The sequence below is a fragment of the Tupaia chinensis genome, unplaced genomic scaffold (genome assembly GCF_000334495.1).
Source record: "Tupaia chinensis unplaced genomic scaffold, TupChi_1.0 Scaffold000305_1, whole genome shotgun sequence".
NCBI classification, from domain to species: Eukaryota; Metazoa; Chordata; class Mammalia; order Scandentia; family Tupaiidae; genus Tupaia; species Tupaia belangeri.
Window position 1 is genome coordinate 1,383,040 of NW_006159795.1, and position 13,970 is coordinate 1,397,009.

At 40.1% G+C, this 13,970-nt stretch overlaps 1 protein-coding gene across 2 annotated transcripts in view; it reads right to left on the bottom strand.

Moving 5' to 3' along the window:
• Positions 1-504: 504 nt before the first annotated feature.
• SNAP25 (synaptosome associated protein 25) overlaps positions 505-13,970 on the bottom strand; it is a 111,299-nt gene continuing 97,833 nt past the window's right edge. For both annotated transcript variants that reach the window (XM_006150914.3, XM_006150913.3), the window contains exons 6-8: positions 12,847-12,972; positions 10,202-10,346; positions 505-790 (exon numbers count right to left, since the gene is read on the bottom strand). In XM_006150914.3, the coding sequence (XP_006150976.1) occupies positions 722-790; positions 10,202-10,346; positions 12,847-12,972 (340 nt within the window). In that variant the 3' untranslated portion in view covers positions 505-721. The remainder of the gene's footprint in view (positions 791-10,201; positions 10,347-12,846; positions 12,973-13,970) is intronic.

Below are 13,970 nucleotides of genomic sequence, written 5' to 3' on the forward strand. Positions count from 1 at the left end.
CAGAAAAAAGTGACACTACTGCAGTTTTGCTGGTATAACTTAATCTTGACAGTGTCTCAATACTGAGCATGCTTTGTTGTTGTTCTGTTGTTGCTGTTGTTGTGTGTGTGTGTTTTCTCATCAGTATGCTACTGTCATGGAAATTTTTTGTTTAAGTAGGAATCTAAAAATCTATTTAGTTCTCATGCATAAATGCATAAATCACATCACTTTTAGTGCAATGCCTGTTATGTAATTCCACATTGTCTAATCATGAAATCATAAAGACAAGATGACAGCCATGGGGGACCAAGGACAGCAAATTTTGAGAGATTCAGAGCCTGACACTCAAAGAAAGGACTGTGGCAGTAGCTCTGTGGAATGTCACAGTTTTACAAGAACAATACTGTGTATTGAAAGAATCAACAGCACATTGAGCATTCCTAAATTGTCATTCAGCAAACGCCACTGAGAAGAAAAAGGAAAAATGAAACCCAAGACATCTTACGTAGGGAATTAGAGCCACCAAATGACCACTATATACAACCTTTGGAAAGAAAAAGACTCAGAGGGGACAAAAGACATATAATATTGTCAGGAAGCTGACAGATGACACAAGACAACATTCACGATGGAGGTGGACTGACGTGTGTATGTGTGCAAACCTACTAAGTAATACCATGAGAAAAGCATGAAGGAGCTATCTTGCCCAACAGCACTCAGAAGAGAACACAGGTGGCACTTAACCACTTCCCAGCATCTTTGTTGCACGTTGGTTGGCCTCATCAATTCTGGTTTTGTTGGAATCAGCCTAGAAAGAGAAAAGAACTCAGGTTACCCATTGAAATTCCATTTATCTTCCTGGGTCTAGTCTCAAATGCTATCTCTTGGGAGAAGACATGTTGATACTTCCCTAGTCAAAACTGACCATCTCTTTTTGTGTTTACAAAACCACTGATAAGGCTCTACTTGGATGTGACCATAGAAGTTTGATTTTAGTTTCTATTTTCTCTGCCAGAGAGCATCCTTGGGAGAATAGGATTATATCATGTGTCATTTTTCTTTCTATCTTAAAATGATATTCAATGATTGTCATGGTAGGCTTCACATCTCTTAGACCGAATTGATTACTGCTACTTGTACATTTGGACCCAAATCATGGTTAACTTATTAGCAGTGTCACTATGAGCAAGCTGCTTTACCTCTTGGGGTCCCAGATTTCTTATCTACAACCTGGGGACAACAGAGAATACTGCTAATGTTTGTAAACATCTGTGTTCCATTTATCCAACTTTGACAGCATCAAGATTGACCACATCAACTATGAGGTGGAGATGACTTAGGCAATTTGTCTAAAGTCTTAGTGCTAAAAAATAGGGAAACCAAAATCAGAATGTGAGCAGCCTGAAGTCAGAGTCTCTACTATTAATCACTCTACTATTTAGGTTTGCTATGAGAATTAAATGAGTTTATACACATAATGTGCTTAGAATACTGTTCTGCAAATATTAAGTATTAATAAAGTTTATCTTATAATTATTGTTACTGGGTGAAAAACCTGGTTTGCTTTGGGGATGCTCAGTAGTTTTTAGGTCTGAAAACTTGCTTCTATGAGTTTGATAACTGTCTTATCTTTTTTTTTTTTTCTTTGAGAGATTTTTGCCATAGGGCGCTTGCCAGAAAGACAGAGAGAGACAGAGGGACAGAAAGCGAAAAATCATCCCCCGGGGGATGGCCATGCCACAATCCCTTCTCCTCCATTCTCCTCTCAGTATCTTGGGCATGCACGCATACACACTCAGAGTTGAGTTTAAACCACCGGGTCCGGAACTTGAACCAAGGTCGACTACGTGGGAGTCCAGCGACATAGCCATTACTCCAACTGCTGGTCCCAACTGTCTTGTCTTTAACAGGGACACACTTACTGTAATTGTGTATCTTGCTTATTACAGTCTCTTAGTCAATCTCTTCACTCTTGAGTTATATTTTGGTTATATACAGCATGTAATTCATTACTGGTACCAAAATATACTTTTAAACCCCAGAAAATTAATTACTATTATGCTAAGAAAGATCAACCAGTAATTGAAGACAATTCTGTGTAGGCTGATGCTATGTCCTATCCTGATTAGTAATGTCTGTTGCTCTATTGCTTAGGAAGAGGAGGAGGAGGAAGCTGCTAGACAGTACAGGGGGTACCAAACTGTTTTTCTATCAATCAGAATTACTCAGTGATTACAGACTACACCTATCACTGTGCTTGGTGCTTTCCAACTTTCATCAAGTTAGGTCTTTATCATTTTGAATTGTGAATGCCCAGGATATAAGAATTACCCATATTCAAACAGAAATTTTCAAAGTCAAAATGAACATATTTTTATGACTAGCCTGTGGTCTAGTAGTTAAGATTGCTGGATTACACATGGTTGGCCATGCATGAGTCCCAGATTTGGTGTCTGGAAAAACATACTGGGGGAGTGTGTGTGTGTGAGTGTGTGTGTGTGTGTGTGTGTGTGCCCAAAATCCTGACAGGAAGGAGGAAGCTGAAGAGAAGGAATTGCTGTGTGACCATGCCCCATAGGGGATTGCTTTCTCATTTTCCCTTTCTCCTGTCTATCTCTTTCCTATCTCTGGAAAATTAAAAAAAGACCAATCGAAAACTATAATTCTTGATGTTCTTAAAAGAGTTTTTTGCCATAGGGCTTGTAAACTAACTGGAGAAAGAGAGAGAGACAGAGGCAGTGAGAGAAAGTGGGAAATCACCCTCTGGGGAGAATGGCCATGCCAAAATTCCTTCTCCATTCTCCTCTCAGGATTTTGGGCACACATGTGTGGGGACACATTTAAGAGAGAGAATCTGAGGTGTGTGAGAATCTGAGCAAACACCACATGCTCTTTTGGGGTTTGGCAGAACCTTGTAACTTGTCATTCCTTGACCTTGGCTGCCGACAGAGCAAGGGTGGAAATTGCTAAGGGCGTTCCAACAGACACATCTGATGGACTTCAAGAAACATCTTGACCCCAATTAGTAAAATCCAATCCCTGCTCTGCATCTGAAAGGTTCTTTAGACTTCTCTGGGTGTGGTGGTACACTCCTTATAGAGAAGTTCTTTAGCTCCTTCCTCACACCTAACAGCTAGTTCTCTGCATTAGAAAAGAAGATGAGATTTTCTCTACATGGGATTACCACCAAGGGATACACCTGGCCCTGGTATGACTAATCCCATATAGATTTGTTAACTGCTTCTCATTGTCTGTAACCTGGCAACTAATCCATGAAGTGTCATGAAACATACATGTGTAATGTCTCCTTGTACTATAAATAAAGACGTCCAGTTCATCTGGGTGGCACAAGTTGCTTGGGCTGCCTAGGCTCAGGCTGCCTGTGTCCGTTTCTACTCTATCCCTTTGTCTCATTCTTTCCAATTCCCAGGTCCTGGCAAGATGGAGGGCTTCCTCTTTCTTGTCCTCTTTCTCTTCCTCACCAGCAGCCCCCTGATCATGATTCAGCCCGACCCAAGCCCTGGGGCAGACGCCGACACACATGCATATGTGCACAGCGTGATTTTCAAGCCACCAATCTGGGACTCGAACTGTAGTCGGCCATGTGAGAGTCCAGGAACAATTAGGACATCTGTTGGCTGTATTTATTGATTATTCATAACTCTGAATTGTCTGGCATATCCGTTTGGAAAATTGAGAGTTGACTTTAAAAACAAGTATCTACATCATAAGATATAGCATTGATTTTCCTTGATCATTTTAAACTGTAGGCTCATATTTTTGACCCTAGGATCCTTATTTTAAAAGTGGATAATCTAGGACCAGCAGTTGATGTAATGGTTATGTCACTGGACTCCCACATAGTCAACCATGGTTCGAGTCCTGGACCCGGCAGCTCAAAACTCATGCAGGGTACATGTGCGTGTGTGCCCAAAATCCTGAGAGGAGAATAGAGAAGAGATTGTAGCATGGCCATCCCCCCAGGGGGTGATTGTTTGCTTTCTGTCTCTCTGTCTCTGGCTCTCTGGCAAGCGCATACACCCTATAGCAAGTCTCTTTCTCTCTAAAAAAAGTGGACAATCTCTCCAATTTTACTTGGCCCTTAAATTCTTCCTCCATAGCTACAAATTGAGTCAAAAATAATGACACTTTGGTGCAAAGGACAATTACAGGCTTGGACCTAGGTAAAATGTTCCCATAGATTGACTTACACTGACTGTTTCTGTAGTGAAGTCTGAGAAAAACTTAAATGAGGAAAAACAAACCCCTTAAAAACAAAGCCCCTTGGGAACCAGCAGTTAGCGTAATGGCTATATCGCTGGACTCCCATGTAGTCGACCATGGTTCGAGTCCTGGACCCGGTGGCTTAAAACTCACGCTGGGCGCGTGTGCGTACGTGCCCAAGATCCCGAGAGGAGAATGGAGAAGGGATTGCAGCGTGGCCATCCCCCCTGGGGGGTGATTTCTCGCTTTCTGTCTCTATGTCTCTCTCTGTCTGTCTGGCGAGCGCACACGCCCTACAGCGGAAAAAAAAAAAAGCCCCTTAAAAAATAGTAGCATTTCTGGGAACCAGCAGTTAGCGTAATGGCAGTGTCGCTGGACTCCCATGTAGTCGACCGCGGTTCGCGTCCCAGACCCGGTGGCTTAAAACTCACGCCAGGCGCGTGTGCGTGCGTGCCCAAGATCCCGAGAGGAGAATGGAAGAGAAGGGATTGCAGCGTGACCATCCCCCATGGTGGGGGATTTCTCGCTTTCTGTCTCTATGTGTCTCTCTGTCTGTCTGGCGAGCGCAAGCACCCTATAGCAAAAAACCTCTCCAAAAAAACAATAGTAGCATTTCTGAAGACAAAAGTTCTGGGATCTTTTGCATAACAATGGACTGATGAGCCTTCACAGGGTGGCACAAATGGATATTTGACATAGAGCATAAGGTTTTTCCCTGGACATCTTTAAAGGATCTGGGAAGAGCTGAGACAGACCTGTGTTCACTGTGCATTTGTGAATTTCACCTGTATTCTTTTTTATTTTATTTTATTTCAATTCCTTTCATACATTCAATAACCTACATTCTTTCTTAAGAATTCTAGCCCATACAATATGTGACATAAAAGTACTGAATATTTATTATATTAAAATAAAAGAAGTAGTGCTTTATAGGGAAAAAAAAATCCTGAATTTCATTTTAGTACTTTATTTATGGAGGCTATCCCTTCCCAGTTTTCATATTGCTATTTAAAGAATTCTAAACTCACTGGCATGCCCAACATATGCTGCATGATTTGCCCTTATGTGAAAGCCAGAATGCCCACTGGCGAGCCAGGAAGAGGTTAGAAGGAGCTTTTCAGCTCACTACTTTGAATACTCAGTAATCTCCTCAATGTCAATCCATGCTGGTAGCTTTTAGCCCCCACCCCCCCCCTCAGAATTCCAGAAATGAATGCTCAGTACTTTCTATAAAACAGCCCATTCTGATCCCAGGTTTGAAATGTTCTCATGATCTTTTAGATGGAGCAACCAGATTGTGACTAGGGCATAAGAGAACCAGTCTTAAGTCTTGAGAGTTCATTTTAATAGATTAAAATTTAGGAGAATTAGTCCTATCTTTCTATCCTTGAAATTCTATGCAGAACCTAGCCTTTGCCCTCCTCACAGTAGAAGCTTAACTAATGGAAGTTACCATAACAATAACCCTGTGAGTCTTTTTCAGTTGCCTGGCCTGGGAGACTAAAGGAAAGATGCCACTAGCTCCCTCCCATATGATCAGTTGAGAAGATTTTATCAATGCCACACCTAACTCCTAGATCAGGATCTCAGAATTGTCTTGACTGACTCCATTTGCTTCTGAGGCCTTTACAATCATTGCTTATCCTGAAGCCTCTTGCAAATGATGGAAACCGTCTTTCCACTCTGCCTTGCATGTCCAGATAGACAGAAACTGCCCCCCCAAGCAATAGGATAGCGACTTCCTAAGGCTGCTGATCTCCTTGTAATACCAGGGAAGACAACCCTCCTCAGTAAATTGTCCTTTGTTTCTTTCCCCAGCTAAGTTTTATGTCTTGTCCAGTGTGGGGAAGATGATTATAGATTCCAGTCAGCACTCTCCTTGGTGTTGGCCTCACTGAATAAATTTGCCTTTTTATTCACAGAGTTTTTTCTCTGTGGTAGGTAATATGAACCTGATCCTGTGTCCTCTGAATCAGCATCCATGTCACAGAACCATGGCAAACTCTGTAAGAACTCAAGATCTTAGTTCTAACACATTGTTTCCTCACTGACAGAAGAACACGAGGACTGCTAAAGCAACAGCCTTGCTCTATTTCAACATGCACCTGACATCTACCACTGACAATGCTATATCAAAATTTGAATATCACTAAATGATTTCCTTAGCAACAGTTCCTATAAAGCATCTGATATAAACTTGCCTCCAATTTAGTAGTTTTCTGAAAGAACTTTACACTTTTATTTTATTTGATTTTTGAGAGGTTGTTATTTTTTGTTTGTTTGTTTCTTTCTTTCTTTTTTTTTTTTTTTTGCTGTAGGGTGTGTGCCAGAAAGACAGAGACAGAGAAACAGAAAGTGAGAAATCACCTCCCAGGGGAGATGGCCATACCGCAATTCCTTCTCCTCCATTCACCTCTCAGGATCTTGGGCACGTACACACTCGTGCCCGGCATGAGTTTAAGCCACTGGGTCCGGGACTCGAACCACGGTCAACCACATGGGAGTCCAGCAATATAGCCATTACACTAACCACTGGTCCCAGAACTGTACACTTTTAAGCATAGAAGATTGTATATAAAATACCTTTAAGCAGAAGACAACATGTCTAAATAGATGAAGTAGTTTGTTGACTATCCATGGGCATGCATTGAAAATCTCATTGGGCATGCATTGAAAATCTCATTGTTTTGGATTCTCAAAACACTAACGTCAATCCAAATGATAAGAAAAATCCATGATTGATAGAGCTGGGTGAAGATCGTTGTTGGGGTCATGAGATAATATGAAGGAAACATCATAAGACTGTCCTTCCCCTACAGTGTGATTTTAAATAAATCTTAGTTATAAAGGAGGCTTTTTTTTTTTTTGAGAGAGATTTTTGCTATAGGTTGCATGTACTTATGTACTTGCTGGACAGACAGACAGCAAGAAATCACCTCCTTCCCCCCTCCTCCCAGAGGGGGCATGGCCACACTTAAATCCTTTTTCTTCCATTCTTGTCTGGAGATCTTGGGCATGCATGCACATGCGCCTGGTGTGAGTTTCAAGTCACCAGGTCCAGGACTCGAACCATGATCAGCCATGTGGGAATTCAGCACTTTAACTACTATGCCACCTGCTGGCCCCAAAGGAGGCTTTTGCACACTGTCTTGTTAACAGAATGAGAACTTCTATGAGAAGGTAGAAATCTCTTAATATGTGTGCAGTTTTTGTAACATGATTATTGTCCCTAAATGAAGTACCCTCTGTCCTAAATCATGTCTAGATTGTGATTTTGAATAAAAGGGGTAAAGGTGGGGCATCGTGTAGTGTGGTGGTTAGGCAATGGACTCTCGCATGGATGACAGCAGTTCAAGTCCCAGACCTGGTGTCTGGCTTTCTCATTCTCTCTCTCTCTCGTGAGTGCATGTGCCCTATAGCAAATTTTAAAAAATAATAATAGATTTGAAAATTTTTTAAAAAGAGAGGTGGGGAGACTGTTAAACACACACCAAAAATCTCCAGAATGAAGGAGAAGGGATTGGAGCATGGCTTTCTCTCCCGGGGTGTGATTTCTCACTTTCCCTCTCTCTGTTTGTCTGTCTCTGATGAGTGCACGAACCCTATGGCCAAAACCAGGAAAAAAAAAAAAAAAGAGTTGACTGGAATGAACTCTCTAATTCAAAGGCAACTATTGATAGGTTCTTCTCACACTTCTTAAATGACTCTACACTCAAAAATGATACAAACCTAAACAGCTATTTCCCATCTACTCGCTTGGCTTTTGATTTAACCTGAAATGTCTCTGCCCTTGTACTACATTGTAATAAACCAGAATAAAAGGTTCTCCCTGAAGATGAGAACCAGAAATGCAAAGTGGCAGAATCAAGATGCTGCTCGCCTTTCCAGGAACACTATTTCTTACTTAAAGGCCAACTCTATCAATAAAAGTTTGACCCCTCTATTGGTAAAATCTTTCCTTCTGGAACTCTAATTGGCTTTAATGCATTATTGACTTGCATCTGTGAGTAAATCGGGTCCATTAATAGAAAATGAATAGTTCCTCTGCTTTTTTTTCCCCCCCAAATCATTTTCTTGTTGGGAGCACTTTAGCAATTGTTTCTTAGTTCATTGTTCTGGGCCATTATGGGTCAGGTTGTGTTGGCTCCAGTGCGTTTTGAAATTTTCAGTATTATTCTAAAGTCCATTGACTTCTACAGCTCTAAAAGCTTTATCATATCAAAATCTTCCTAACAATGATCAGCGTGACGTAACTTACGGAAGTAAGCAGAGCACAAGCATTTTGCGAACCAACACTGACATTTATGTGGCTCAGAATTAATCAGGGAAAACACTGTGTGTTCAGATTTTTTTTTCTTTTTTGTAATTTTAAAATTTATTATTGTGGGGTATAGTATGGTTTCTTCATAGCATGTATATAGTATCTGTATCAATCACAGATACATATTCATCTAATACGGAGTGCATATAAGACAACAGGGCAAACAATTCCCTTCATGTCTACTCATTCCTTTTTTTAAGCATTGGAAACTGCTGCTTGGTTACCAATAAACTCTCAGCCTTATAATTCAAGAAATGTCAGAAGCATCCTCTGTTCTCTAGAGTAAAATGAATAGTTACAAAAAATTCTACATCTCAGACTAAAAACTTCAATAACTTCCAGGGAATAAATATGCAACAAAAAATTAGCCAAGTAGAGTAGATTATAGATGTATAATTACTATTAAAAGTATAATGTGTCTATGTCTCCTTTTTGGCATTTGGGTATTTTAAGAGACTATAATCAATATTCAAGACCCTGCTAATTGGAGAAGGGGTAAAATACAAAGAAATAGAAATTACTTCAGATTTGTGTGATATAGCGTGTCAGATTATAATGCCCTAAATCTCTTTATAAAAAATCTCCAATGTTTCTCTCTGTTCTCTTCTAATTTTCAGCCCCCAAACCTATCCCTTCCTATTCCAATCTCTCCAGTCTTCCTTATAGCCCTGTTGACAGTGAGGGTTTTATAGCCATGTCCACAGTCCTTGAACTCGATTCTAGCAGATATGACTTACTTATTTTGGTAACTGGGGATGTAAATTGTTAGATTGGAAATGGAACGTGAGTCTTTTTGAATTCTCATTTAAATCTTTGTTATTTATTAAAACAAAGCTCATTCTCGTCTTTTGACTAAATTGATTATTTGTTGTCAGTTTAATAATTTCCTGATTCTATTCCTTCACTATATTCCCTTGACAAACTTCTAATCATCCTTTAAGACTCAACTCAAACTCATCCTGAGATTGACTCCTGCCCTTTCTTATCTTTCCTCATCTCATTCTAGTTAGCATTTTATCTGTGGGTCTCTCAGTGAATTATATTTTGTGTGGTAGTAAATTGAACTAGCAGCTAACTCTCCCTCATAGGACAACAGGAATGGTATCTTTCTTACTTTTATATGTACCATGGTGCCTACTGCAATGCTTGACTTAGAGCAGCCTTTGAGAAATATCTGCCACATTAAATTTTACCCTCCTCACTCCAGTTCTGTTGCTGAATCTTATGTTTTTGTGTTGAAAAATTAAGGAGAAGGTGGGAACCAGCAGTTAGCATAATGGCTATGTCGCTGGACTCCCACGTAGTCAACCGCGGTTTGCGTCCCGAACCCGGCGGCTTAAAACACGCTGGGGCGCGTGTGTGTGCGTGCCCAAGATCCTGAGAGGAGAATGGAGGAGAAGGGATTGCGGCGTGACCATCCCCTCTGGGGGGTGATTTCTCACTTTCTGTCTCTATGTCTCTCTCTTTCTGGCGAGCACACACGCCCTATAGCGAAAACCTCTCACAAAAAAAAAAAAAGAAAAAAAAGAAAAATTAAGGAGAATATGCCCTGTTATCAGTTGCCTAAAACCCAATGTCATAGTTGAAGGGTCTTGCTATGCCTTTCACACTTCCTGATGATTATTCCAGAAGAAGGGATAAGCAGGAGCAATGTGCTGACTGCCATGATCTTACCTTCTCCATGATCCTGTCGATCTGGCGATTCTGTGTATCGATCTCATTACCCATATCCAGGGCCATGTGACGGAGGTTGCCAATGATGCCGCTCACCTGCTCCAGGTTCTCATCCATTTCATTTTCTCGAGCATCATTTGTTACCCTGTGAGCCAAAGAGTGATTTTTAGAAAACAGAAAGTAGAAAAAAAAACTTGAATACCAACACCTAAAGCTTAGAGAAAATCTATAGACCACTAGGTATTAGTATTAGTTATCTTTAATCTCTATTTAGTACAATAATACATTTTAGTTTTTAATACTATACCCCACAATAATAAATTTTAAAATTACAAAAAAGAAAAAAAATCTGAACATACAGTATTTTTCCTGATTAATTTTGAGCCACATAAATTTCAGTGTTGGTTCGCAAAATGCTTGTGCTTTGCTTACTTTAATACATTAGAAAGTAGTTTTAAACTTTCATTTGGACTCCTTAAGTTCCTATTTTTAAACAAGGTATATTAAATAGATTAATCTATGTTTCTCCTTTCTCCCCACACATCACTTACCCATGCATGTGTTTTTCACAATTTTTGCTTTTTAAGGATAAAATCACTTTAGTTGGAAGCACCTCAGGTCAGAGAATGAAGGTAAATGAGATAGAAACTGTATTTTTTTTCCCCTGAAGTGTCAAATAAAACCTCTAAGACTCAATTTGAGGATGAAAGAAAAAGCTTATTTTGCTAAGTCAGAGAGTTTCTCTGCTTATCTTCCCCCCCCCCTTTTGAGACCAACATCAATGGGAAAAGTAATGACAATTATAGCCTATTCTCTAATCTTGCTTGCTCCTAAGAACCCCAAAGGGCGCTATGTGTTCAGAATGATTTTATTTGCTCATATTTTAATGCCATGAGTATTTTAGTGGTGATTTCAGAGTTGAAAACTGGGATAAAGATTATTGTTACAATTTGAGTGGGGTGCGAGTGAAAAGGAAGGAGCTGACTCCCAAAGCACCTTACCATCTTGCCATGTTTTTGCAGTCCAGCTTCATATTTAAGAAGGTACTTTATTGCAAATATGCTTATTCTACAACTTTCCTAGTATATAGGGTGATGAGCTAAAAAATGTGCAAAAAGGGTTAAAATCCTTTCTCTGTGTTAACTCTCAAGATAGACTGGAGCATTATGGCTTTTACAGCAGCTCATCTTGGAGAACACTAAAAAAATTAAAGAAGAAAGTTTGGCTTTCTCATATAGGGAAGAAGTTTTTAAAATGGTTATCAATGGCCAAGACATACTTCTAGTTCCATAGTTTTCAGTTCTGATTGCATATTACAATCATCGAAGGAGCTATAAAAAGCATGGCTGATTGTGTCCCTTTTCAAGAGATTGTGATTCGTTTGGTATGGATTGGGCCCAGGCACTGGTATTTCCTTAGGTGATTCTAATGTGCAGCCCTTGGCTGGAGGACTCATTTATCTAGTTTCTCTGGGAGCAGATAGAAGCAAGAACAGAATTGGCATATGTGAGGTACATATCTAGACCCTACACCTCAGTGACAGTGATCCATTTTTCAATCAGGGTTACTGATGGGCCAGTAATAGCTATAATAATCTGAGAATAAACAGTTGTACAAACAACTACTCTGGTCCCAACTGAGTCCTGGTGTAGTAGCCTGTAAAAAGAGATAATTTTGTTCATTTCCATAGGAAATATTTAGTTATTCTGTTTTCTGCTTTCCTGAGATGAGTTCTGAATTGGCTGCTCTGTATCATTTGAGATCTTTAAAGAAATTTAAATTGGTTTTGCTTCTAGATGTCAAAATAAAATTATTAACTAAACACTCATTATTCATTTTTTTCACCCTATATTCATTCTCTGAACTTCTTGCACTATGCTCTGAGATGCTTAACTCCATGACTTTATCATCCAGCTTCTCTTACTCTCTGGCTTCCAACAATCTTTGGCCTGGTAGATTAGAGGTGAAGAGAAGTGAGGGGTTGGGTCATTTATTTTTACATTTTTATTCCCTGCTAGCTTTGGCAGTGGCTGTGTTTCTCTACCTAAAGGTCTTTGACTATAGTCATCACTATTGTAGGGTTCTAATAAAAATTCTCTCCTGTCTCTCAGGATAGTGGTTGTAACAGTTTACTGCTATTAACAGTCCATAAATGCTTCACTATTCCTTATTATTAACCCTGCCCATACTTCTGGAACAGTCTCTTTAATAAAAGCTGTTTGATTAAACTCATGGAGTGACATACCTATTTAGTGACACATTGATTCTGGATTAGATCATGTGATTTCCTTCATCTAATGAAACTTGACATAAGCAGAGGTTTGATAAGTACTTTTACATTGGAGCTTGCCTTCTTGAGATGCTGCTACTATCATGTAAGACCTGGGCTATCCTGTTGGAGAGGGCACCTGGAGGAGAACAGAGGTGTCCCACTGACATCTCAGCCAAACATAACCCAAGTGAGTGACCATCTTGGACTATCACACCTTTGAGTGAGCCCAGGAATGACTCATGGAAGAACCCCTCCAGCCAATATGTAGACTAATGAGCAACGAAGTGGTTGTTTTCTTAAGAACCACTCTATTTCATGGTGTTTTGCTACTTGACGGTAGAGAACTACTCAGTGCAGGCTATACGTAGCTTACCTACGGATGAAGCCACCACTGATGGCCATCTGCTCCCTTTCATCCACCACACGAGCAGGCTGGCTGGCCACCACTCCATCCTGGTTATTGCCCCAGGCTTTTTTGTAAGCATCACTTGATTTAAGCCTATGCAAAAAAGAGGGTGAGTAACAAGGCACAGGTGGAGCCACGAGCTCTCAAAAATCCTCACTTTCTCAAGCCAAGAATCAAACCAAGCGAATGAGTTTTAAGTCGAGGCATTAGAGAATACCGATATATCATAATCCTGACCCAAACAGTTGGCCACCACCATGCCTCAGCTACTCGGCATTTCATCTCCAATTGAGTCCATTGCAATTGTTAAGACTGCAATCTTTGTCCATAGGTTGTTCTTATTTTGGTTTTATTTATAGTTTAGTTGGATTTAAGACAAGGATTAAAGTAGCTGGAGGACATACAGTTCTATTTCAGTGACATGATTATATTTTGGGACACAAAACACAGAGAAAAACATACTGGCAGACAGACACAAAACAAGACTGCCAAGTAGAGTGTGTGTATCACACCACAGCAACACACTGTCATCAAGAGAACATACTTGACCAAGTTTTTACACATCATCATGCAAAGATCCATGTTTAATATTTTTTCCCCAACACATATGTGGAACTAACATTTTCAACTCTACATGAAGGACATAAAGGACTGGTGGTTGGCCAAGGGTGGTGGTCTTTGAGTTGCCTCTAGAGTGATTTGAATTAGATAATATATCGGTACTTCCAAACAGTCACCATACATCCAGAGTTGATGTACAAACCTTTGTCCACATAGACAAAAAGTAAAAGAAGCATAGTGAAATGGATGCAGGAAAATAGAAGAGAGAACAAGCCATCTAGCACCAAAAAGGGAAACCCTTCTACATCTTCTTCATGCACCAGCTACAGGCATGAGTAGAAAGTGAAGCATTCTCATTTAAGCCAAACTACTCCAGAAGTTGACCATTCTTGAAAAAGGCACTAGCAGGACAGTAATAGCCTTCATGAGGATTTGAAACGCAGGTTCAGAATCTTCTTTGTTGGGCTGAGGGTTAAGGTGGAGAGTGCTTTCAAACTCCTACTTCAAACTATCCTGGGGTTGTGACAGGG